The 27,348-nt window shown below is 46.5% G+C and overlaps 1 protein-coding gene across 1 annotated transcript; it reads left to right on the top strand.

Moving 5' to 3' along the window:
- The first annotated feature begins 264 nt into the window (after positions 1-264).
- KDELR3 (KDEL endoplasmic reticulum protein retention receptor 3) lies at positions 265-27,348 on the top strand. The gene is made up of 5 exons (XM_068251422.1): positions 265-717; positions 14,606-14,706; positions 20,020-20,178; positions 24,501-24,753; positions 26,813-27,348. The coding sequence occupies exons 1-5, from the start codon at positions 627-629 to the stop codon at positions 26,851-26,853; spliced, it is 645 nt and encodes a 214-aa protein (XP_068107523.1). The 5' UTR covers positions 265-626; the 3' UTR covers positions 26,854-27,348.

Raw genomic sequence — 27,348 nt, 5'->3', positions numbered from 1 at the left:
AGAAAGATGATAAAGTTTTAAACTTTCCCTTTTTTTTTTAGAGATGGGTACAGCTGCCTTTGGTTCTAGGAGAGCTGTGGGGCAACGTTATTATTTAGATTAGTGTTTGTTTGTGCAAATAATAAACTGAGCTTCCCTTTTTTGCAGGAGATAACTTCAGCTTCTTCTCCCTTCTTCCCCCCTCTGCACAGCGACCGACCAAGGGATGTGTCGCCTCCTCCCAGGCAGCCTCCGGTCCTCCCCCTCCCCGCAGCACAGCCTCCTCTGTGTCCATGCAAGCAGCAGCCACGTCACCCAGCGCGAGCGCTCTCCCCCCTCAGCCCAGCACCCTGTCCCCCAGCGCGAGCGCTCTCACCCCTCAACACCCCGTCACCCCAGCGCACCCCGCAGCGGCCAAACTCGCACAAAAGTTTTCCTGCTCCATAAACTCAGCGGCGTGTTTATTGGGAGAACTTTTTTTTTTTTTTTTTAATGGACTGACAAACTTCTGCAAGTCTGTGGACGTTGCATAGGAAAGTTGCTGGAGTTTGTTTTGACTTGTAGGGACTTTGTTTTAGCCTGTAGGGTTTTTTTTTTATTATTTTCCTCTTTTTGAAAACTTTTTGTTAACTTTTGCACAAAGGAAAATGAATATTTTTAGGATTTTAGGGGATCTCTCCCATTTATTAGCGATGATCATTCTGCTGATGAAGATGTGGAAGACCAAGTCCTGTGCAGGTAAGGCTGTGGCATCTGGAGGGGTCTTGTAAGGTCGGTTGGGACGGACGACTGCTGACGTTTATCCGTGGCGTATACTCCTAATCAAGATGAATGGGAGCGGTCGTGCCATGTCATTTGCGTCAATTGGTCAAATGCCACGGTCGATTGAGTTTTCTTGCAGCTTCTGGAGACGGCGGCGTTCGCAGTTACATTCTATCTCCCCGGGGCTCTAAACGCGATGCAACGATAAACAACGTCAAGCGATTTTCTGTGCGGTAACAAAATCGCTTGGCTGTGCTAAAATGAGCCACTGGCAGCCGCCCTTATACTGGGTACACACAGTACTATTTTCCATGCGACAGATGCATCCGATCGATGTCCGATATTACTCCCGATCGATTTTGCGCTCAAATTCTCACAGAAGTGAAGGGAAGATAAAAACGAGCGAAGATAAGTGAATCGAGTGCAGTATCGAGCGGAAAAAACGATCAGGTCGGAAAATCGCACTGTAAATCGTACCATGTGTACCCAGCACTAGCGTCCTTTTCCGCTAGCTGCGATCCGCTTCAGAAAGTGCTAGTGCTCGCCATTTTTTCCATGCACGTAATCGCTGTCTTGCGTTATTCTCACTGCGATCGTGCTCTGTTCCTACGCGATGCAATCACGGCTAGTGTAAAAATCAGCTTGCACAACCGCAATGCAGTGTGATTGCGATCAGGATTGTTAGTGGAAAAGGGCCCTATTAAAGTGTTGTTATTGTTAACTTTTTTTTGCCATGTTCCTAAAATACTAGAAATAGATGTGGGGGAGGGGAGGGTGGTCTTAGCTGTGACAGGCCAGCCAGGTAAAAGTTCTGCACTCAGGAAAACAGGTTCCATGTACACGTTTGTGCTGGCTTCATGTGCAGTGTACGCATTCGAAAGCGCATGCAAAAAAAAAAAATCACAAATGCAGTACTCGGTTTTTGTGTTACACTTATCTATGTATTTGGGATATGGGAGGAAAACAGGGTGCCTGGGAGAAACCCACAAAGACTCGGTGAGAACATACAAAATCTGTGCAGATAGTGCCCTGGCTGGCATTTGAACCGGGCACCAGGGAGAGTGCAAACCACTGCACCACCGTGCACCATTGGATGTACTTTAATCGCCCCAATTGCTGCAGTGATTGTTGCTGGGAACACGGTGATTGTTGCTGGGATACCACAGGAACAGGGCTGAGGAATCGGTACAATAATCATCCAACTCCGACTCCTCAGTTTATGAAACCGACTCCAACTCCAGGTACCCAAAATTGCTCCGACTCGAGCTCAGACTCCACAGCCCTGCACAGCAGTTGCCTTTCAGCTCAAAGTTACTGGCCAATTTTACCGCTGGCATGTAGCGTGGGGGCCAACAGCTTTTGAATACGATGACCAGGCTGTATAGGTGTACTTTCATACTATATGGAAGTGGTGAAATTGGATGTGTGTATGGACCTTAACTACTTGCCGACTGCTCCACGCCAATTGGTGTGAGCAGTGCGGCAGCCCCAGGACCGCTCCACGCCGTGGCGTGAACAGTCTTCTATGGGGCTAGCAGGAGATCGCGCGCAGGATGCGCACGCATCTCCTGCTTAGGGGGCGGAGCTCAGCTCCGCCTTCAGTCTCCGAGCGGAGACTGTTAGGCGGCGAAACCGCTGACTAATCACTTTTTGTACAGCGCTGTGATGTGCAGCAGCGCTGTACTGGGGACATCCGTGTGACACGGCTGTCCCCTCCATAGGCTGGGGAGTGATCGGCTGTGATAGGCTGAAGCGTATCACAGCCGATCACGCTGATGGGCGGGGGGGGGGGGGGGGTGGGAGGGAGCAGGACAGGAAAAAAAAAATAGCAAAATTAATTGAAATAAATATTTATTGAAGAAAAAAAAATAAACAACTATGTAGCGATCAGACCCCACCAACAGAGATCTCTGTTGGTGGGGAGAAAAGGGGGGGGGGGGGGGGGAGAATAACTTGTGTGCTGAGTTCATCTGCCCTGCAGCTTGGCCTTAAAGAAAATCTGTAATGAAAAAAACGTCCCCTGGGGGGTACTCACCTCGGGTGGGGGAAGCCTCCGGATCCTATTGAGGCTTCCCTGTCCTCCTGTGTCCCACGGTGGCGGCGAAAAGCCTCCCGGAGCGCCGGCGACGTAAATATTTACCTGCATGGCTCCAGCGCAGGCGCAGTATCCGCTCTTCTGGCGGAGATAGGCGGAAATAGCTGATCTCCATCGGGCCGCTTTATTGCGCAGGCGCAAGTCTCCTGCAAGTCTCCTGCGCAGTAGAGCGGACCCGACGAAGATCGGCTATTTTCGCCTATCTCCGTCAGAAGAGCCGCAACAGCGCCCCCACGGGAGCCTGGAAAGGTAAATATTGAACAGGCTGTCAGGTCTGTTGGGCCGCTGTTTGGAGGGCTGCAGTGAGACCCCCGTGGGACAGAGGAGGACGGGGGAAGCCTCATTAGGATCCGGAGGCTTCTGCCTCCCGAGGAGAGTACCCCCCAGGGGACGTTTTTCTCGTTAAAGTGTCTCGGATAGTACTTTTTCACCTGCTTTGTGGCACTTTTTCAATTAAAACAAAACCGAAAAATAATTTTAAAAAGATTTTGAAAAATGATCTCCTAGGTCGGAGAAAACTCAGGTGGAAAGGTGAATTGCAAATGGGCCTGGAATGTTTGTTGGGGGAGATTGTAACACTTCTGCTCATTTCCTCAAGTTACAAGAGTAAATAAAGTGTGCACAAATAAGTGTCTGCCAGGAGAGATAAAAGCACACAGGCTGCAAGGTGTACAAACACAGCAGGGGTGAACCAGGCCATTGAGTTTCATGTGGTGTAAGATCTAATGCATTTCTTTCCATGCAGGGAAAACACACATAAAATGCATGTAGAGGGCACAAGGCCTAATGGTCAAATAGATGATTGTCTTCTAAAATGCCAGGCCTCTTTCACAGTGTCACGTTAAAGTCGCACGTTAAAACATTATTTAATGCAGAATAACTCACTGCAATGAAAAATCAATGGGCTGTTCACAGTGCACACTAAAGGGGCACGTTAAAGAGAAACTCCGACCAAAAATTGAACTTTGTCCCAATCAGTAGCTGATACCCCCTTTTACATGAGAAATCTATTCCTTTTCACAAACAGACCATCAGGGGACTCTGTATGGCTGATATTGTGGTGAACCCCTCCCCCCCCCCCCCCCAAGAAACAACAAAAGTACGTACTCTTGGCAGTTTCCTGTATGTGAACCTTACTGCATTGTGGGAAATTGCTGTTTACAGCTGTTTCCAACTGCCAAAAAAGCATTCAGCAACTACATCACCTGCCAACAGTAAAATTGTCACCATGTAATAAATGTCAGAATGTAAATCAGGGAGAGGAAAGATTTTACAATGGGCAAACACTGACTAAATCATTTATACATCATTATTGTAAAAATGAAGCACTTTTTTTATTACATTATTTTCACTGGTGTTCCTCTTTAAAGAGGAACTGTAACGACAAAACGGCCCCTGGGGGGTACTCACCTCGGGTGGGGGAAGCCTCAGGATCCTAATGAAGCTTCCCACGCCGTCCTGCGTCCCTCGGGGGTCTCGCTGTAGCCCTCCGTACAGCCGTGACGCAATATTTACCTTCCTGGCTCCTGCGCAGGCGCTCTGATGCCTCTCGGCGCCGAAGTAGGCGGAAATACCCGATCGCCGTCGGGTCTGCTCTACTGCGCAGGCGCAAGTTTCCGGCGCCTGCGCAGTAGAGCGGACCCGACGGAGATTGGGTAATTCCGTCTGTTTCCGTGCCGAAAGTCGCCACAGCGCCCCCGCTGGAGCCAGCAAAGGTAAATATTGAACTGACAGTCGGCACAGTCGCCGGCTGTTCGGAGGGCTGCGGCGAGACCCCCGTGGGACAGAGGACGGCGTGGGAAGCCTCATTAGGATCCGGAGGCTTCCCCCACCCGAGGTGAGTACCCCCCAGGGGAGGTTTTTGTTGTTACAGAGTCTCTTTAAGTAAAAGTGCTGCATGCAGTGCGTTATACACGTTATTAGCTGCGTTGGACTGTTTGCACATGCTCAGTAATGACTTGGAAACATACTTTTCATTGCCTGTATGCTCTACTGTATGTGACCGTGACGGGGCATTAAGTTGCGTTGCCACTTATTCGGGGCATTGCGTTGTAATTTGCGTTGCGACTTTAACATCGCATCAGGTGTTTTTCTGGCTACACTTGTTATGGGTGTGAAGATGATGGTGCCCACACTTGTTTTATGACCCTTGCACCAGGGGTCGGCTAGGGAAACAGTGTCAACATTGTGGGCCCCTGAAAGTTTTGCTGGGGGCCCCGTGGCATACATACAAAAACGGCGCTGGGAAATTTGGGTGCAGGGTGAAGCCGAAAAACCTCTCAGGCCTGGAACCCACTAGAGCGTTTTTGTAAGCGTTTAGGGGGCGCTTTAAATTGCTAGTGATTTCCCTGAACGCTTTGCCAATGTAAATCAATGTAACAGATTCCACAGGACTTGCAGCATGTTGGGAGCGTCATTGTAAAGTATATAAGCGCTGGCAAATCTCTCATGAATCGCTACACATAGCAATTTAATAAATTGAAAGGACCATTCAGAATTAAAATCACAAATCACTACACAATCGCTGGCAAAAAGCTTACACTTTTTAAAATCACTCCCAAAATAGCCAGAAACATTCATAAAAAAAAGTTTGCAAAGCACTAATTAAAAACGCAAGCGATCGCAGTAGTGATCTCACCACAGAGTTACAGCGCCACCTGGAGGATGGAGGTAAAATTGCAGCGCTGGAGGCCAGGGAGGTGAGTGAGTGCTGGAGCTGCTGCTGGCTTTCTGGCAGCATGATTTTTTTCCTGATTTTAGGCTGCTTTCACAGTGGGACGTTACAGGCGCAGGTTAGAGCAGCCTGTAACGCACCCCAACGCACAGCAATGAAAAATCAATAGGCTGTTCTCAGTACCCACGTTGTGTTACATTGTAATGCTACACGTGCAGAATGCTATGCGTTCTACGCGGTTTTAGCTGCGTTAGACTATATGCACATGCTCAGTAATGTTGTTTGTTTTTATTTTTGGGGGCCGGAGAGGAGGCGGGGAGAGTCCGCTATTGTAGCCAGCCACATGGCTACTTAATATTCACTGCACTGCAGTGTTTACTTCCTGGAGCGGTCGCTGATTGGCTGTCGGGACCACGTGATGCGGAGTGCTCCGATCACGGGGTCTCCGCAGCGCATAGGACACAAAAGGCGCACCAAGAGCGGGGAAAACCGCATGACAAAGCCGCTGCGATTTCCCTATTAAAAGCATTATGGGTGATTTGCCGGCATTCCTGCCGCACTCGAAATCTGACGGCTCTGCTGTGCAGATTTCCCCCGCACACCAAAACGCACCCGCACGAAGCACAAGTGGAAACAATCCCCTCCACTTGTATTGCCTATGCGAATCCGCATGCGGTGCCTGCATGCGGATTCGCTATAGTGGAAATGAGCCTTAGATGTGAACAAAGCCTTTAAATCTGGCAGAACCGACAGGTTTTGGACTAGTCCATCTCCTCATGGGGGATTCTCAGAAGTTTTCTGTGATTTCAAAAGCATTTCCTGAATGGCAGTTGCTAATAGTTGGAAATCTCAGAAGTTAAAAATAAAAACAGGAAATCTTTGGCCAATTAAAGTTGAAGGTGTGTACCAGGCTAAACATTCCATGGAGCTGCACCTGACAGGACTAAAGATTTTGCAGCCTGTGATAAATGTCAGAATGTACATTGGGGAGAGGAAAGATTTTGCAATGGGCAATCACTGACTAAATAATCTATCAATGAATATTGTTTTAAAAAAAAAATTTCATCAGGGGGAGTAACTAGAAATCACTGGGTCACCCTGCAAAACTTTGGATGCCCCCCCCCCCCCCTTCCTTTCTGCACAGGTATATCTGTTATGCTGAATACACACGTTGCGATTTCCCGCACGATTCGCGGGATCGATTTGATTATTTCCAACATGTTCGATCGTGTTTTGATGGATACAGCCGTCGATTCGACGGCTGTATCCATCGAAACACATATCGAACATGTTGGAAATAATTGAATCGATCCCGCGAATCGAGCGGGAAATCGCAACGTGTGTATTCAGCATTATTCTATTGGCTAGTGCATGCTTGAATGTGCTTTCACCATGTAGCACTACACGCATTTGCATCAATTCCATTAGCTTCTGTGATAAAACGTGCATGTTTACACACATGCAGACACACACTGGGCTTGATTCACAAAGCGGTGCTAAAAGCCCTTTATCACGCCTAAACTCAGTTTAGGCGTGATAAGTTTAGGCGTGATAACTATAGCACCAACTGGGTTAGCACCGCAGTGCACAGCTGATCAAAAGTTTTGCGCTAGCAAAGTCTGGTGCACTTCGCAAAGAGTTTAACCACTTCGCATCCAGACCTTGTTTTCCCCTTATTGACCAGAGCAGTTCTTACGCTTTAGCGGTGTCCCTGTTTAATCACCAATAACTTCACCTGTACTCGTGCCACTTAAATGATCTATATATCGTTTTTTTCAAGACAAACTAAGCTTTCATTGGGGGGTATTTGGTCCCAAATAAAATGTTCCCCTCTATGCATTTTAATGGGAAAAAGGGGGGAAAAATAAAAAAATTCATTATTTCTCAATTTTGATCAATTTCTGTTTAAAAATAAAAATTGCGATTGACATAAAAACGGTGCCACCAGTTAAAGTCGCCCCAGTATAGATATCCAGAAGTGTCCCCAGTATCAACCCCCCCCCCATACAGCCAGATGTGTCCCTAATATCAGCCCCCCCCAGCATAGCCAGATGAGTCCCCTGTGTTTGCCACCCCTAGAATAGATTGACAGATGCACCCCCAGGAATAGTGCCCCTCTTTATAGCCAGATGTTTCCCCGGGATCAGGATTACCCCATTATAGCCAGATGTACCCCCAGGATTAGTGCTGCCCCCCATTATAGCCAAATGTGCCCCCAGTATTACATTATGGGCCCCCCCAGGTGCCCAGATGTGCAAAATTTGTAACCCCCCTCCCCTTTGTTAATAATATGTCCCCCAGTAACTTTTTATACCCCCCATTGCATTTCCCCCCCTCCCCCCAAGAATCCATAGCCAGATCCCCCCTTCCCCCCCCCCAGGCAGCCCCCTCCGTGCAGAAATAGTTAATAAAAATGCACAAGCAAGCAGCCACACTCACCTACCTCGGTCCTGCGACGATCCTGAAGCCTGATCCTCCGATCACCGCTCTGCAGCCAGCCGCATATTGCCGGTAACCCGGGTCCCGGCTTGATGACGTCATCAAGCCGGGACCCGGGTTTCCGGCAATATGCGGCTGACTTCAGAGCGGTGATCGGAGGATCAGGCTTCAGGCTCGTCGCAGGACCGAGGTAGGTGAGTGTGGCTGCTTGCTTGTGCATTTTATTAACTATTTCTGCGCCGAGAGGGACAAATGAAGGATCGCTGCAGTTCACTACTGCAGCGATCATTCATGGGAGGAGGGTATACTAATTGGCCAAAAGGGAACATGTTCCCTTCCACCAATTAGTAATGCAGCTGACAGTGCCGGAGGGTGCGCTCTGCAGCGCACCCGACCGTGCACAGCAGGGCTGCAAGAAGGTCAGTATATCTACGTGGCTGTGGCTTGGAGGGTGCCACAGCTGACGTAGATATACTGTAGCAGTGGGGAAAGTGGTTAATGGCGCTGCTTTGCGTGTGGGGACTTTGCGCGCGATCTAAACTTATCACGCCTAAACTTATCACGCCTAAACTGGCTTTTTACCAGCGTGGTGCAATGGTTATCACACCTAAAGTCTCTAACTGGGTTAGCACCGCTTTGTGAATCGAGCCCATTGTGTGCAGAAAACGCATACAGAGAACAGGCACAGTGTGCTCCCAGCCTCAGAACTGTCTGGGCGCTGTACAGAAGAGCCTGCTGCACACTGAATAGGGACTGTCTGCAAATCTTTGTCTACAAAACTTTGTATGATTCTTTATTATTGGCTGAGCAGATGCAGTCATTAGAACAATTGTGCAGAGCATAGAAAGTTCTCCATGCCCAGACTCCTCAAGCATCACTACAGTACACAACACTTAGGCCTGGAACCCACTACAAAACACAATCGCTAATCGCAATTACTAGCGTTTTCTGTGAGTGGTTTGTTAGCGATTTCATCAGCGTTTTCTGGCGTTTTGGTGAGCGTTTTGCAAAAAGTGCATAGTGTTTTGTGAGCGTTCGCGATTAGCGTTTAGCGATTTGCAATATGATTGGTTATTTCAAATGTTTTTGTTTTTTTTAACAAATTTAGCCGGTGTTGGATATTTTGAGCTTTTAAAGGGGACTACACACCTGTATGAGTGGCAGCATCACATACTTCAAACAATAAATTAATAATGATAATAATACTAATAAGTACTCACACAGAAACAATAGTGGTAGTTTACTTAACTTTTATTTTCTTTTTGCTTTTTTAATGTTTGGCACCTTTTTTTCTTTTATTTTTTTGCGAAAAACAACCTCAAATACAACTTTGTATCTGTATGAAGCACACATAACCCACAGTATTTTTGGAGTGATGTATTCTGTGTACAGAGCTTGCAGCTCTGTAGCACTTCCGACCATCCAGCAGACGTCACCAGGAAGTAGGAGACTGGGAAGCACAAGGCCTTCTGGGTAGCGTTACAGACAAGCAAAACGCTAACTAAATCGCTCTGTGTAGGTTTTGACGATCAATTACGCCAGCTTTTATATACTTTACATTGCAGAAACGCTAAACGCTAAAAATGCAGCATGTCCTGCGTTTTGGTAAACGCAATCGCATCAGTGGAATTTGGCCCATCCATTAACATTAGCTGAGCGTTCAGGGAAATCGCTAGCGGTTTGAATCGCTCACTAAACGCTCACAAAATCGCTCCAGTGGGTTCCAGGCCTCTGGGAGGGTAGAAAGGCTGGGGGTAGAACAGTGCTATACACAAGACCCTGCTAAACACTGAATAGGGACTGTGACTTTGTCTACAAAACTTTGTATGATTCGTTATTAGTGGCTAAGCAAATGCAGTCTTTAGAACAATTATGCAGAGAGCAAAAAGTTTTTTTTTTCTCTCCGTGCCCTTAGTTGTCAGTCTCTCAGGGCGGGGCCCCCTGTGGTTTCTGGGCCCCCCTGCGCCTGCGTCCCTTGCAGGGTCTATTGTTAAGCCCCTGTTTTTCATGATGTTATTTTTACTACAGTTCCAGTTTAATTGCAAACAGTGAAAACTGATTTACTAAGACGGCAGGTCCCGGGTCATTGCTGCACACAGGGAGAGGAGGTTAGCCTAGTGTGACCAATCTACACAGAAGAGCTACTGGAGCAGGACATGGTGAAAGGCGTAATCCTGCTTGTGAGAGAGAGCTGTCAGAACACCAAGTGCGTCACACTCTGCAGATCACTGCAGCCGTGTCAGCAAGCAGATAAGTCACTACAGAGTGTTTGAATAAGGTGAAGCCATCAAAAAGTACACGTCAAAAAGATTAGCGCAATCAAACAAAGGATATAGTGCAAACAGTACAACTGAGACTTTACTATACATTATAAGCATACATTTATCACCATTTCACTAAAGCGGACCTGAACTCAGAACTTCCTCTCTGCTCTCAAAGAAAAGCAACAACATAATAACCTATAAAGGAAAATATCTCCTTGTTACAACTTATAGAGCTCCCACAGAGATGCTGCAGTGTAGTTACTTTTTGGTATCCTGGGAGCACAGAAAGGGTTAACCTCCTGTGTTTACATATTAGTTCAGAACTTGGCAGAGAGCTCAAATTACACTGGCTCATTAAGTGCTTAGAACGGAGAATTAAGCCCCATCTACACCGTACAAATTTTTATTCGATTCATTGATTCGATTCAATCCGACATGTACGATCGGAATTCGATTTGATTCAATTTGCCTTCGGCGATCAGAGTAAGCAGGAAATCCCGTTCAGAACGGGATTTCCTGCTGGGCTTCCCCGGTCGCCATGGCACTGATTGGCCAGGCTGCGCAAGGGGTCTGGAGGGGGGGGGGGGTGGCGTGGCGAATCACCGGCGAGCGGCGGCAATCGTAATATGCACGCAGCTAGCAAAGTGCTAGCTGCGTGCAATAAAAAAAAATTATGCAAATCGGCCCAGCGGGGCCTGAGAAATCCTCCTGCGCACTTTACCCCGAGCTGAGCTCAGGATAACCAGCAAGAAGGTTAAAAGACAAGTATAGGGAGGCTGCCATATTTATTTCCTTTTAAACAATACCAGTTGCCTGGCAGCCCTGCTGATCTATTTGGCTGCAGCAGTGTCTGAATAGCACCAGAAACAAGCATACAGCTAATCTAGTCAGATCTGACAAAAATGTCAGAAACCCCTGATCTGCTGCATGCTTGGTCAGGGGCTATGGCTAAAAGTATTACAGGCAGAGGATCAGCAGGGCTGCCAGGCAACTGGTATTGCTTAAAAGGAAATCAAAATGGCAGCCTCCATATACCTCTCCCTTCAGGTCCCCTTTACATGATTCAGATTTTGAGCTATCCGGTTGAGTTGGTTTCTGATTTTAGGACTCAGCGATGTTACACAGTATTGTAGCCTTTGTCGGTGGATGTTAAAGCTTCTCCAGGCTGAGATGTAATACTATCAGGAGTGGTGAATTGTTAGCAGTAACATCAGAACTTGCCACAGGCCAGACAGAGCCTTACAGTCTGCACCGTATTCCGCAATACACTGAACAGGTCTTTGAACGCGCCGCTATGGACTGTGACGGGATAATTAAAGCAGCAAGTAGTCAAAATACAAAATGTGTCCATCATTATTCTATTAAGAATGCTGAAAATGATCAATATTAGAACAACATAGAAGCAGGGGAGAGTACGGGCTTTTCTGTTTAATTATCTCATCTTACTTATTAAAGGGAACCTAAAGCGAGAAGAATATGGCGGCTGCCATATGTATTTCCTGTTAAGCAATACCAGTTTCCTGGCAGCCCTGCTGATCTATTTGGCTGCAGTAGTGTCTGACTAACACCAGTAACAAGCATGCAGCTAACCTTGTCAGATCTGATAATAATGTCAGAAACACCTGATCTGCTGCATGCTTGTTCAGGGGCTATGACTGAAAGTATTAGAGGCAGAGGATCAGCAGGACAGCCAAGGCAACTGGTATTGTTTAAAAGGAAATTAATATGGCAGCCACCATATCCCTCTTGCTTCAGTTGTCCTTTAACTCACAATTTAGCGCTCCTTAGAGTGGACCTGAACTCTTGCATGGAACAGAAGGAAAACAGAGAGAAATGCTCGCTGTAGGTGTTTAAAGACAGCCTGTCTAATTCCCCCTCATCTGTGATTAATCACAACTGGTTTATGACCTCTCAGCTGTGTCAGCTGGCTGCCTCAGCAGAGCAGCTAATTTGTGAACACAGGATGTTAACCCTATATCTGCTTCCATGAAAGCAGGAAGTAGGCACACTGCAGATTTATTGCAGGGTGGGTATCACCTGTAACAGAGATGTTTTTCTTTAAAGGTTATTATGCTGCTGCTTATCTTTTAGAGCAGAGAGGATGTTCTGAGTTCAGGTCCGCTTCAAGGTGAACTATAAGTAAGCTTTGTGAAATGTCCTGCTGGAAGCACAAACCTTGCAGTTTCCCAGTCCTTTCACCCTTTTGTTAAAACTGCCACTCTGGGTAACTAGAAGCATTACTACCAAAGAATACAAAGATACCTATAATTCTCCCGCTTGTTACAAAGGGCTGTTAGGAGACATTTGATACATCATAACAGCACAGAGGTGTCACACTTTAGCCATAGCCCCACCCACAGAGCAGCCCTGAGGGAGGGGCATGTAGCAGAGGTGTCACACTTTAGCCATAGCCCCACCCACAGAGCAGCCCTGAGGGAGGGGCAGGTAGCACAGGTGTCACACTTTAGCCATAGCCCCACCCACAGAGCAGCCCTGAGGGAAGGGCATGTAGCAGAGGTGTCACACTTTAGCCATAGCCCCACCCACAGAGCAGCCCTGAGGGAAGGGCATGTAGCAGAGGTGTCACACTTTAGCCATAGCCCCACCCACAGAGCAGCCCTGAGGGAAGGGCATGTAGCAGAGGTGTCACACTTTAGCCATAGCCCCACCCACAGAGCAGCCCTGAGGGAGGGGCAGGTAGAGGTGTCACACTTTAGCCATAGCCCCACCCACAGGGCAGCCCTGAGGGAGGGGCAGGTAGAGGTGTCACACTTTAGCCATAGCCCCACCCACAGAGCAGCCCTGAGGGAGGGGCAGGTAGAGGTGTCACACTTTAGCCATAGCCCCACCCACAGAGCAGCCCTGAGGGAGGGGCAGGTAGAGGTGTCACACTTTAGCCATAGCCCCACCCACAGAGCAGCCCTGAGGGAGGGGCAGGTAGAGGTGTCACACTTTAGCCATAGCCCCACCCACAGAGCAGCCCTGAGGGAAGGGCATGTAGCAGAGGTGTCACACTTTAGCCATAGCCCCACCCACAGAGCAGCCCTGAGGGAGGGGCATGTAGCAGAGGTGTCACACTTTAGCCATAGCTCCACCCACAGAGCAGCCCTGAGGGAGGGGCAGGTAGAGGTGTCACACTTTAGCCATAGCCCCGCCCACAGAGCAGCCCTGAGGGAGGGGCATGTAGCAGAGGTGTCACACTTTAGCCATAGCCCCACCCACAGAGCAGCCCTGAGGGAAGGGCATGTAGCAGGTGTCACACTTTAGCCATAGCCCCACCCACAGAGCCGCCCTGAGGGAGGGGCATGTAGCAGAGGTGTCACACTTTAGCCATAGCCCCACCCACAGAGCAGCCCTGAGGGAGGGGCATGTAGCAGAGGTGTCACACTTTAGCCATAGCCCCACCCACAGAGCAGCCCTGAGGGAAGGGCATGTAGCAGGTGTCACACTTTAGCCATAGCCCCACCCACAGAGCAGCCCTGAGGGAAGGGCATGTAGCAGGTGTCACACTTTAGCCATAGCCCCACCCACAGAGCAGCCCTGAGGGAAGGGCATGTAGCAGAGGTGTCACACTTTAGCCATAGCCCCACCCACAGAGCAGCCCTGAGGGAAGGGCATGTAGCAGAGGTGTCACACTTTAGCCATAGCCCCACCCACAGAGCCGCCCTGAGGGAGGGGCATGTAGCAGAGGTGTCACACTTTAGCCATAGCCCCACCCACAGAGCAGCCCTGAGGGAGGGGCAGGTAGAGGTGTCACACTTTAGCCATAGCCCCACCCACAGAGCAGCCCTGAGGGAAGGGCATGTAGCAGAGGTGTCACACTTTAGCCATAGCCCCACCCACAGAGCAGCCCTGAGGGAAGGGCATGTAGCAGAGGTGTCACACTTTAGCCATAGCCCCACCCACAGAGCAGCCCTGAGGGAGGGGCATGTAGCAGAGGTGTCACACTTTAGCCATAGCCCCACCCACAGAGCCGCCCTGAGGGAGGGGCATGTAGCAGAGGTGTCACACTTTAGCCATAGCTCCACCCACAGAGCAGCCCTGAGGGAGGGGCAGGTAGCAGAGGTGTCACACTTTAGCCATAGCCCCACCCACAGAGCAGCCCTGAGGGAGGGGCAGGTAGCACAGGTGTGACACTTTAGCCATAGCCCCACCCACAGAGCAGCCCTGAGGGAGGGGCATGTAGCAGTCTGGTTCTGGGCTTTAGGTAAGTTGCCCCGAATTGTACCGTCCATAAGATTCTCAAAAAATGTACTTTTATGGTACCCACAACATTTGCGTGGATTCTGCCAGTGATGGTGGTCTATGACTTGTTTGGGAGGGGAAACTTTAGTGATATTTAAAACGTGGTCAGATGTAGGGAAGTCTAATCTTTATTATTCCGTGTTGCAGGGATATCTGGGAAGAGTCAGCTACTGTTTGCCCTCGTGTTCACCACACGGTACTTGGATCTGTTCACTACGTTCATATCCTTCTACAACAGCATCATGAAGGTAAGCCACGACGCGCAATAAGCCATAAGACACTTAAAGAGGAACTCCAGTGAAAATAATGAAACAAAAAAAAAAAGTGCTTCATTTTTACAATAATTATGTATAAATGATTTAGTCAGGGTTGGCCCATTGTAAAATCTTTCCTCTCCCTGATTTACATGCTGACGTTTACCACACTGACATTTTTACTGCTGGCAGGTGATGTCAGTGGAAGGAGATGCTGCTTGCTCTTTTGGCAGTTGGAAACAGCTGTAAACAGCTATTTCCCACAATGCAACGAGGTTCACACACAGGAAGACATCACACTGTGGGAGGAGTTCCACCACAATATCAGCCATACAGAGCCCCCTGATGATCTGTTTGAGAAAAAGAAAAGATTTCTCATGGGAAAGGGGGTATCAGCTACTGATTGGGATCAAGTTCAATTCTTGGTTACGGTTTCTATTTACTCCTATTTAATCTCCTAAACTAAAAAGTGTAACTTACCTGGGGCTTCTTCCAGCCCCCTGCAGCTGCCCTGTGCCCGCGCTGTCACTAAGTGATCCCCCAGTCCCTGCAGCGACCCTCTTCCGGCCGGCTGACTGGGCAAGTTGACGGGCTGTCGTGCATGTCCTCAATCACGCTCCGGCTGACGGGAGTGTTCTGAGCACGAGCAGTGGAGTTTTTATGGGCACTGCGCATGCGCAGAGTGCTCCCATCCACGGGAGCATGATCGAGGACGCACGCGGACCTGAGCCACGCATCCAAGTGACTTAGGGTCGCTGCAAAGGTCTGGAGGATCATTCTGTGGCAGTGCAGGGGGCTGGGAGAGGCCCCAGGTAAGTTAAACTCATTTTTTACTTTTTCTACAATTTAGGTTCACTTTAACATAACAAAAAGTATGAATGTACTTTTACATAGTGGGGCTGGGGGAGGATGAAGACTGCAGGAGGGGGGGGGGGGGGGGGGGGTAGCAGAAAAGCATTGGACCTTGCCTATGTGGGACACCGCCGCTGCTGGTTCAGGCAGATGTGTGGGTTTTTAGAGAGAAGAGCCGCCTGTCTAATTCCTTCTCATCTGTAAGTAATAACAAGTGTAACTTGATCTCTCAGCTGTGTCAGCACAGAAATGTGTCGGTCCTCAGCAGACAGCTAATTTGTAAACACAGGTTGTTAACCCTTTGTCTGCTTCCATGAAAGCAGGAGGTAGACACACTGCAGGTTTATTGCAGGATTTGTATCTGCTGGAACAAAAAAATGTTTTTTGTTTAAAGGTTATTATGCTGTAGCTTATCTTTTAGAGATGAGAGGAAGTTCTGAGTTCAGGTCCGCTACAGTCCTGCTTATTATAAAACGCAATCAATTAATTCGGAGCAGACGATGAGGTGTAAGGGCTTCTTCACACGAAGAGTGATTTTGCTCTCTTTTTTTTTTAGCGGTGGCGATTGAAAAAAAAATCACCTTAAAGGGGAACTGAAGTAAGAGGTATACGGAGGCTGCCATATTTATTTCCTTTAAATCAATACCAGTTGCCTGGCAGCCCTGCTGGTCTATTTCTCTGCAGTAGTATCTGAATAACACCAGAAACAAGCATGCAGTTAGTCTTGTCAGATCTGACTTTAAAGTCTGAAACACCTGATCTGCTGCATGCTTGTTCAGGGTCTATGGCTAATAGTATTAGAGGCAGAGGATCAGCAGGGCTGCCAGGCAACTGATATTGCTTAAAAGGAAATAAACATGGCAGCCTCCATATACCTCTCTCTTCAGTTCCCCTTTAAAGAGGAGCTGTTAGGTATAAGGTCTCAGAGAAAAAAAACACATATATCAGTAGCTAAATATTGGCTCTACTTACATTACATATGCATTTCACTGTCCACGTTTGGATTTCACAGAATTTTTATACAGTATTTGCAGAGAATGATGCTCCTGACAGCTCATGGCAGGTTCCATGTTTGTCTGTCTCCTATGAAGCCAATTGTCATGTCATATCCTCCATGCTTCCTGATTATTCGACTCACAAAAAAGATCCTAATGTCTAACACAGGCATGGGCAAACTCGGCCCTCCAGCTGTTACTGAACTACAAGTCCCACAATGCATTTGCCTTTATGAGTCATGACTGTGGCTGTAAGACTCCTGCAATGCATTGTGGGACTTGTAGTTCCTTAACAGCTGGAGGGCCAAGTTTGCCCATGCCTGGTCTAACACTACTGTGCAGTGAATATTAATTAGCCATGTGGCTAGGAACAATAGCGGACTCCTGCAGTGTATAACAGAACACATGCCATGATTTTTCAGTGCTGTGAGCTGGGCTGCATTACAAGCTGCTGTAACTTGAGCCTGTAACTTCTCACTAGCAGCCGAGGGGAGGACCGAAGGTGGGAAGAAGCAGCCCCAGAATGCTTTGCAGTATGTTATGCGGCCTCTCGTACTTTTAAGAGCTTGGGAATAACAGCCTTGCTAATCAGTATTCAGTATTGCCTTTTTGGCTTCCTTCTAAACCGTTTAACACAGGAGAATAAAGGTTTAAATTAGCTTTTGCAGCCTGACAGTTACTCTTTAAAAGCGCTAGTGCAATGGTCGCTTATGTGAGTGTTCTCACATGAGCGATGAGCTTTCTATCCAATCACAAATGCGGCTCCTGGACCATTTCTGAGCGTTTGCGATTCAATAGAAAGTATAGGGAAATCGCAAAGCACTTGAAAAAGCACTTTGAATTGCGATTTCCAGAGCGCTTTCATGAATAAATACATTGTATTTATTCATTTCCGGGTCAAAGAGTTCACTTCCTGACTGACGTCAGGAAGTGAAAAAAAATCACTGCTGCTCAAAAGCGCTTAGAAAAGCTCTTTTCTAAGTGAAAATTACCCAGAAAGCGTTTGGAAAAACTCTTTAAAGCCTGGAACCCACTAGAGTGATTTTGTGAGCATTTGGGGAGCTGTTTGAATCGCTAGCGCTTTCCCTAAACGCTCTGCCAATGTAAATCAATGTAACAAATTCCACAGTAGCGATTGCGATTAGCAAAATCTCCATCGCAAGACATGCAGCATTTTGAGAGCGTTTGCGCTTCAATGTAATGTACTGAAGTGCTGGCAAATCACTCACGAATCGCTACACATAGCGATTTGTGTGCTATTGCAAACTGTAAATAAAATTATGATACATTGAAAGGACCAATTAGAATTAAAATCGCAAATCGCTACACAATCGCTGGCAAAAAGCTTACACTAAAATCGATCCCAAAAGCGCCGCAAAATGCTTATTAAGTCGCTTACAAATCGCTTATTAAAAACGCTTATGATTGTACTAGCGATTTGCGATTTGTAGTGGGTTCCAGGCCTAAAAATCACTCTATAAATCGCTCAGCGCTTGCGATAGCGCTGGCCATTTATAATGTGAGCAAGGCCTTTATCAGACTTTCAGGTGCTTTGCAAATCCCAAATAGAAACCTCATTATTGTGTTTTCAGATCAGTTTGGTTGTTCGCCACGATATCTGTTTCCCTGGCGACGTGTCATGCAGTAGTAAGTAAATAGTAACTAAAACTCCTGGAGATCGCTCTCACTGCTTTTTAAAGGGACTCCGAGCAGTGCAGAAACTATGGAACGATGCACATCATTTTAAAGCTCTCTTTCTCCTCTTTCCAATGATATATAAACCGCCACCCTACGCCTTTTAGTTTTCGCTATTTTCGCGATTGAAATTGCCGCGGCCGCGATTTCGATCGCGAAAATAGAGAAAACTAAAAGGCGTAGGGCAACGATTTAGGTGTCGTCAGAAAGAGGAGAAAGAGAGCTTTAAAATGATATCCATCTTTCCATAGTTATATTGTATTACACAGGGCGACTTTTTGTCAAAGTCAGCAGCTGCATTCAGCAGAATGGAGCCGCTGACACTGGGGAAAGTGTCGTCCTGTGTAATACAATATAACTATGGCTTGATGGATATCATTCTAAAGCTCTCTTTCTCCTCTTTCTGACGACACCTAAATCGTTGCCGTACGCCTTTTAGTTTTCTCTATTTTCGCGATCGAAATCGCGGCCGCGGCAATTTCAATCGTGAAAATAGCGAAAACTAAAAGACGTAGGGTGGTGGTTTATATATCATTGGAAAGAGGAGAAAGAGAGCTTTAAAATGATATGCATCTTTCCATAGTTTCTGCACTGCTCGGAGTCCCTTTAACGGATTTAGCAGAGCGGATCTATAGAGTGAAACGCACAAAGCAGTCATCTTCACTGCGGGGAATTTTGGCAAGGCCAAATCAGTGTTATCAGTCATATCGTTACCAGCCGGGCTGATGTGATATGCAGGTGCAACAAGTTTAAAGGTAGCCATGCATCTAGCCATTTTGGCGGCCAGTAGACCAATAGACCATACATGTCAAACTCCGGCCCATGGGCCAAATTTAGCCCTCTGAGCCATTAAATTTGGCCCTCAAGTGGCTTCCCCTCTATGCATTATGTTTGGCCCACTCTAGACCACCAGAGAAGCTATACTGAGTGATGGCTAACCTTGGCACTCCAGCTGTGGTGGAACTACAAGTCCTATGAGGCATTGCAATAACCTGACAGCATAACTCGGGGAGGCAAAGGCATGATGGGATTTGTAGTTTTGTCACAGCTGGAGTGCCACGGTTAGCCATCACTGCCCTAGAACACCATGGAAGCAATATGGGGGAGGTAGGGGGAAGGCACTAAACACTAGGGAACTGTATAGGGGAGGAAGGAGGACCACTAGACACCAGGGAACCGTATATGGGCTAGAGGGAGGCCATTACCAAAAGACAAACACTTATATAGCGCTTTTCTCCTGGCGGACTCAAAGCGCCAGAGCTGCAGCCACTAGGACGCGCTCTATAGGCAGTAGCAGTGTTAGGGAGACTTGCCTAAGGTCTCCTGCTGAATAGGTGCTGGCTTACTGAACAGGCAGAGCCGAGATTTGAACCCAGGTCTCCTGTGTCAGAGGCAGAGCCCTTAACCATTACACTTTCCAGCCACTCTACAGATATTTTGCTGTTAGTGGCACCACCCGGCGCCCAACTGATGCAACAGCGTCCAACACGTACTCACATTTTGCTGGTGCGCTTGAAGGCAAACGAGGTTTGGAGAGTGACGGATGTGTTTAGGAAGGGAATTCCAGAGGAGGTGGGAGGCCTGTGAGAAATCCTGTATACTGAATGGGAGGAGTGAATTGTAGCAGAGAAAAGAAGGTGGTCATTTGCAGAGCAGAGGTTTTAAATTGGTTGCAATGGCTGCACGTTTTCATAGATTTGTGTTGTCAATGTGGTTAATATAATTCTAATGATACCGTAGTAATGCAGAGATGGTTCTTTTTCAGGTTGTATTCCTCATCTGCGCATACATCACAATATATCTCATCTATATGAGCTTCCGCAAGACTTACGATAGTGAAAACGATACCTTTCGCCTGGAATTCCTGTTGTTGCCCGTGATTGGCCTGTCGTTCCTGGAGAACTATGAGTTCACGCCTCTGGAGGTGAGAGACCGCCTGCGCCATTCCCAGCTTCACTACCAACCAGGGAAGGTCAATGAAATGCAAATGTTTCCGCATCGAATTCGCATTGAAAGCAGCACGGACAGCCATACTATCCCAGGGGAAAAAACACATATTTAAAGAGACACTGAAGCGAAAAAAAATGATGATATAATGAATTGGTTGTTTAGTACGGATAATTACTAGAACATTAGTAGCAAAGAAAATATTCTCACATGTTTATTTTCAGTTATATAGTGTTTTTTTTTATAACATTGCATCATTCTCTAATATTTGCAGTTTACACACTACTCAGCACTCTAAATGATTTTACAGGCTAGTGAACTTTTGAACTATCTTCTGGAGAGAGAAAAAAACAATACAGTTACTGACAGCTGAGAGGACAAGCTTCAGAAGACAGAGCTCTCTGGGACTTTGAAAGTCATGGAGCTCAATGGCTCTTTTGCATAGATAACAAATGGAGTTTATTAACTCTTCCTGTACTGGAAACAATATTAGACTCATATCTCTGCTACTAATGTTTTATTTCTTAGCTGTACTTAACATACAAATCATTATCAATTTTTTACCCTCAGTGTCTCTTTAAATAGATAACTACGTGTTCTACTAACATATGTATTGTACAGTCCACCTTCTGATTTTAGTAAATTGTATATAGTAAAGAGAAAAGTGTTTCCGGCATTTTAATTCTTTACTGCCTTTGACTGAAGCCAATCTTGATGTCATTTCCTTCCTTACTCTCTTTTTTTTTTTCCTCCTAGAAACTGCACCGTCATATCTAGCTTGCTTTGTAAACACATGTGAGCACAGCATATATCTTATTTCAGCAGCTTTTGCAGAGGGGTGAGGTGTAGTTCCCCTCCTGTCACACTGTGCTGCCCCCAGCCAATCAGTGAGGAGCAGGAATGTGGGAGGGGAGATAACAAGCATCCCTCTCCCCGGCAATGTACCAAATAGAGCCAGTCTGCCTGAGATAAGATTCATTACAGCAGAAACATTTATGATTGTATTGGAATGCTTGCCATGCAGGCTCAGGTTGTAGACTACATAATAAACACAAAGCAGTGGGTACATGGAATTTGATTTTATGGCTGACAATCCAGCTTTAATGGAATTTTTTTGCAGCCGTAAATTGGGCCAATCTAAACACTTCCTTGCGATTTTTGATTGGCCACATTTCAAGCTGCACATGCATTGCATTCAGAACTGAATGATTCATAAGCTTTTGATTGAACGTCTCTGCCATCAACGAAAAACTGACAAAATGATTACATGGGATATAGCATGTAGCAGAGAGCGGTAAGAAGCACGCCTCTCTCCGCAGCACAAATACAACTCGCACAGAAATGACAGCTACTCAAAATATTCACCTGTGATGTCTTTTGAGTGATAACATTATAAATATTGTAGCAATTTGATTTGCATTCTTAGGACAAAGTGTCAAAACAAAACAGAAATAGTGTATAAAAGCAAGGCTGAGAGAGGACTGGAGAATCTCAAATACAATAGATATAGAAAATACATATTGGCTAAATAAAAAAAAAACGGGGATTAAAAAAAGGAATCAGAATAATATTATAACGTATCCAAAGTCATTTCCTCCCTTACTCTTTTTTTTTTTTTTTTTTTTTTTCTCCTAGAAACATATCTATCTTGCTTTGTAAACACATGTGAGCACAGCATAGATCTTATTTCAGCAGTTTCTGCAAAGAGGTGAGGTGTATTTCCCCTCCTGTCACACTGAACTGCCCCCAGCCAATCAGTGAGGAGCAGGAATATGGGAGGGGAGGTAACAAGCTTCCCTCTCCCCGGCAATGTACCAAATAGAGCTATAAAAACCATAACAAGAACAGTCAAGTCACCAAAAGAAAGAACAAAGAGGTTGGGGGGGGGATGATTGGGACAAAATTATAGAATGTGTAAGTCAAAGTCGAATGATCCACAGGACAACTTAGGCAGGTGCCGAGGACCAGGACGGGAGACTAGAGGCCTGGTTGTTGCTAGTCCCCCACCAAGTCTTACAGAAATGTTTTTTACTTTTCTAGTGCCCCATTTCCCTTTTTAATGCATCCATCCACGAATAATTGTGTATATGTTACGGCCAGAAGTCTGGCCGGGTTCTGGCTGGGCAAAACTAAAAGTGGCCGTTACATTGCTTCCAATGTGAGAAATGAATTAAGATTTCCGGATTCCCGACGGCTGCCTTATACTCTCAATGGGAGAAATGAAGCCAGCTCCTCCTCCTGCCCCCCTCCTATTCATCTCTGGCAGCCCGGGACACCCGCATTCCCCCAGAGTCGTTCGTCGCGGCAGAGAAGCAGAGCGGGAACACTGCAGACATTGCTTCCCTGCTGCGACAAACAACTCCGTGGGGGTGGGGGGTGGAAGGCGTGTGTAGTTTTGCCCATCTAGAACCTGAAGTGGCCATTGGCCAGACTCCGGTTCTGGCCATAACATATCTATATAATGTTCACCACAATATCTGACAGACAGAACCCTCTGATGATGTATTAGGGCCTGTTTCCACTTGTGTGGTGGGAATCGCCGAGGAAAAAAATTTGCATGCAGATATATGCAAATTTTCATGCAAATTTGCATGCGATTTCGCATGGATGACTATGTATGCGAATTTAACCATAGCAGTGCCTGTGTGCTTTTCCATCGTTTCTATGCAAAATTTATGCGAATTTGCATGAAAAATTGCATACCAAAACCGAATGCGAATTTCCTATTAAATACATTGTATGCGAATTGCATAGCGGTATGCGAATTCTGAGGGCTCTGCCATGCAGACTTTTTCTGCACAGAAAAACGCTCAGGATTTCTGACAAGTGGAAACAGGCCCATCCACTTGTATTGGTTATGCGAATCTGCATGCAGAAAACACATGCAGACTCGCGATAGTGGAGACGGGCCCTTAGAGATAAGGTAAAGATCTCTCATGGGAAAGGGAGTATCAGTTACTGATTGCTATGAAGTTGTCAGGATCTCTCCTGTAGCATGTTCTGTTGGTTGCAGTGGAACTGCAACCGGGCAGTTCTGACTTATCTGCTTGCATTCGGTTGCGCATTCGCAATAAGTCTCATTGTCATTTGCAATCACTCTGCAGTTCAGAGCAGCTCAGGATGCTGTCATGAATCCTCCTATTGCTTGCTGCAGTTGAACTGCAGGCAGGCAGATAGCCCTGGATTTCCTACATGTATGTTGTTGCATAATATTGCATGTATTTGTTATGAGTCTTTTTTTCACAGTCAGCTAGCAGCTTGTAATCAAGCTAGCTCAGGATTGAGTAATTACCATTCAGCTGTGTGGGAATTTGCATGCCTGCATCAATTGGCTGATGTCCACATAAGTCTGCCTCCCATTTCAAACTCCGCCCGACATAGCGTACAGCTCCCTGAGTTGTTGCTGGGTCCATGCTGTGAAAATATTGTGTATTGCCTTGCTTTGTATGTCCATGCCTGCTGGATGTTTGCTGCACCCGCGGCGGGTCAGTGAAGTCCACTATCCTGCTAATTGGAGACTGCCTTCACCACGCTGGTGACTGGTAGTTATCCTCCTTGCCTTGTTCCTGAGGACGTAACTGAAGCAGCGGTTGCCATTAGTTACGCTCCTACCTGTTTGTCTTGTCTATGTCAGTGTGAATGTTAGCCGTTGCTGGGGCAGCGACTAGATTGGCAAAGCATTCCGTCTGTCTGTTGTTTGTCTTGTTACTCAGCCTGAGGATTAGTGCAGCGTCACACTAAGCAGCCATTGTATATTAATGCGACTTTCATTACTCAATGAATGTATTTCAATGAGACTGCCAGACTGACTTAGATACGACCTTAGCTTTACTGACCATTCTTTCACAGATCACATTTCTGACTGAAGTGTGGCTGGATTAGCTGCATGCTTTTGTTTTAGGTGAGTTATTCAGATTCTACTGATGCCAAAGAGATCAGTGGGATGCCAGCCAAATGCTATTGTTTAAAAGGAAATAAATATGACAGCCTCCATATCCCTCTAAGTTCAGTGCCCTTTAACAAATCAGTGGAGCCCATCACATCATCATAAAGTGGGTTAGGGCCCTTTTCCACCTATATCAGTTGTTGTCAGTTATAACTGAAAGGATAACTGATGTGCAAGGTAATATCCATGTTCTTCTATGGCTCAGTTTACATTATTTTAACTGAAAGCTTTTCCACAATACACTGCTATGGAAAGTTAAAGCATATAGTGTAAAAAAGGCTTTAGAGTAAACTGGTAAGTAAATTTCATGCTGCCTTGTGGTCTTGACCCATTCTGACCGATTTCCCTCCTAGATCCTCTGGACGTTCTCTATTTATCTGGAGTCGGTGGCCATTCTGCCGCAGCTTTTTATGATCAGCAAGACGGGAGAAGCAGAAACCATCACCAATCACTACCTCTTCTTCTTGGGGTTGTATCGTGTGCTCTACTTGGCCAACTGGATCTGGCGATACCACACCGAGAACTTCTATGACCAGATTGCTGTCGTTTCTGGAGTCGTGCAGACCATCTTCTACTTCGACTTTTTCTACCTCTACATTACTAAAGGTGAGGCCAGTCGCCAGAAGACGCAAAAGGAAGCCCCTTATAAAGTGGGACAAAAAAGAGAGAAAATGGAAAAATACTTGCTTCCATTTTTTATATTAAAGCAAACCTCTGGGTCCTATAGATACTTCCCGTTCCTCTCCTGGTCCCCTCATTCCAACGAAGTCTACCCCGTTCAAATCTCCCGCCGCATGAGGCCTCAGAAGCCTTTGGGAGTCCGAGTGCTCCCAAATATGGGCAGCTCTGTACTCCGCGAGAGAGAGCGCTTATGGTTGCACACTATGGAGACGCCCATCTTCGGGAGTTCTCGAAGACTGCCGAAGACTCTGGCATCGGCCAGAGACTGCTAATGGGAATGACAACGTGGGGACCGGTAGAGGAGAGGGAAAGCTTTATAGGACACAGAGCCTTTTTTTAGGTAAGTATCTGGGTTTTTTTATTTCAGAAATGCTCCAGGTTTACTTAAAGTGAACCAGAGACGAAGCACCCTTGTGTATTTTACCATAGAAATCAGTGGGAACATTAGAGAAAACATTTACCATGCTCTCTGTTCCATCCTCACTGCTAAAAGTGTCTGTTATCTAGCTGAGATAAGAATCCCGGACTGAGCATTGAGTCTGGCTTTGCTATAATGACTCAGCTATAATGATTCCTGAGCAAAGCCAGCAGGGGGCAGGCTTGGACTTGAAGACAGCAAAGAACACAGTCTCAGCTATAATTATTCTGTAGCAAAGCCAGACCGACTGCTTAGTCGGGATTCTTATCTTAGAGGTGATAACAGGCAAATTAAACAGAGAACAATGTAACAAAGAGCAGATTAGGTGTTTACTGTCATGTTCCCACTGATTTATAAGGTAAAATACATGAGGTTGCTTCATCTCTGGTTCTCTTTAAGGCCAATTGTATTGGCCGCTGACCAGCTTGCCACTTTCCGTTTCCGCCAGTGGTCATATAGGAGCGTTTGTTTGGGTCTTTTCAGGAGTGCCGGGAGCTTCGTAATGGGGCCTTTTTCAAATAAAAGCTATTAACCAAAGATTCTTTATTTTTGGCCATGTAGGCAGAGTCCATTCGCGTAAACACTCTGTGCCCAAAATCCTCTTAGGGTGTCCATACATCACTTCATATTGCAGCCCAATCAACCCTACGATTCAATCATTTTGTCGAACCGAGTGAGAATGTGCATTGCAAAATAGCCACATGATCGTTCTTTCAATCGATTTTTGTGTCTGAATTCAGTTGAACGGATCTATGAGAAATCTTGTAAAATCTCGGTCGCAAAGGCTCCATCGGGTGCGTGGCGGTAGCTGCATTCGATATTGCGATGACTGGCGGACCCTTGGCCAGTGTGTCCCGCACGTGCTCTGTAATTTAAAGTCTCACCTCTCTGCCGGCGCGATTCGTACACTGCAATGGTGTCCGCCGTCACGGAGAATGGCGGGACCATGTGGCACTTGCGCATGTGTGATGTCACAAAGTGCTGAGTCACGCGGTCCCGATGGCAGACATCAGAGTAGGCTAGGAGGTGCATTGGTAGAGAGGTTTAAAACGCAGAGCACTGAACACACACTTTACACATGGGGGCCCCGGTACAAGGGCGATTTCCAATAGATTGCACGCTGAAATCTATTGGAAATCTCTGTACAGTGTGTGGCCAGGAAATATATTCCTCTTTTCAGATTCGATCAGAGAGGGATCTGTCTAATGGTCAGTCTGGCCATATATCAAATGATGTACGGCCAGCTGTGGCTTTTGGCATGCAAATGGACCCCGTGTAGGTCTAGAACACAGTTTTCCAATTGAAGTTCTAAAGATCGGAGTTCCTCACATATTCTTAGTATAGCTCTAGTTAACAGATGTGAGTTTCTGTAGTTAGGGGTAGTTCTCCAAGTAAAATGGCTCTGTCCATCCCAAATGTAGCCCACAGTAATGTTTCTTCGGGGAGGGGGGCTGAACTTTCATATTTTATAGACCTCTTGAAGGACCACTTTAAGTTAATGAAGTTCAAGAACGACAGCCCTACCTAACCTAACGGTTTTATGTCTCTATATTACTCCACCCGCAGTGCTTCGTGGAAAGAAGCTGAGCCTCCCAATGCCGGTGTAATGGACCAGAACATCAGACTCTACAGACACCAGTTGTGCCTTCATCAGGCGGTTGAGGTCTTCCAACAGTAGTGGCAATTTCACTCTCAACCACGCGTTCTGCTTCCACGATTGGGCCGCAAGTGGTACACTTGGTATATCTGTTTTTTTTCTGTTACTGGACAATATAAAAATGTTTTGGATGTAAATAGCGTCACACAGAGGTCAAGCCATGAGGAACGAGAACGTGAGAACATACCGCTATCTAATCAAGCCTCCCATGGACTATCAGCGTCACGGCATTCTCCAGCTCACCGAATTGAAAGTCATGAGATTCCCGCCGCTTAGATACCAGACGGTAACCGCAGGCTACGAGGACATTGCAGTGGTGACTGGGATACAAACCATTTTTAAAAATAAAAATTTGTGTGATCGGGGTTCTTCTTTAGGAGTATGAAAGTATGGCCTGTTTAATGAAATGGAACTTTTTATCTATTCAATAAATCTGTATAAATGA

This window comes from Hyperolius riggenbachi, chromosome 9, assembly GCF_040937935.1.
Source record: "Hyperolius riggenbachi isolate aHypRig1 chromosome 9, aHypRig1.pri, whole genome shotgun sequence".
In the NCBI taxonomy this organism is placed as follows: Eukaryota; Metazoa; Chordata; class Amphibia; order Anura; family Hyperoliidae; genus Hyperolius; species Hyperolius riggenbachi.
The sequence above is the reverse complement of the archived record's forward strand: the minus strand, read 5'-3'. Positions and strand labels throughout refer to the sequence as shown.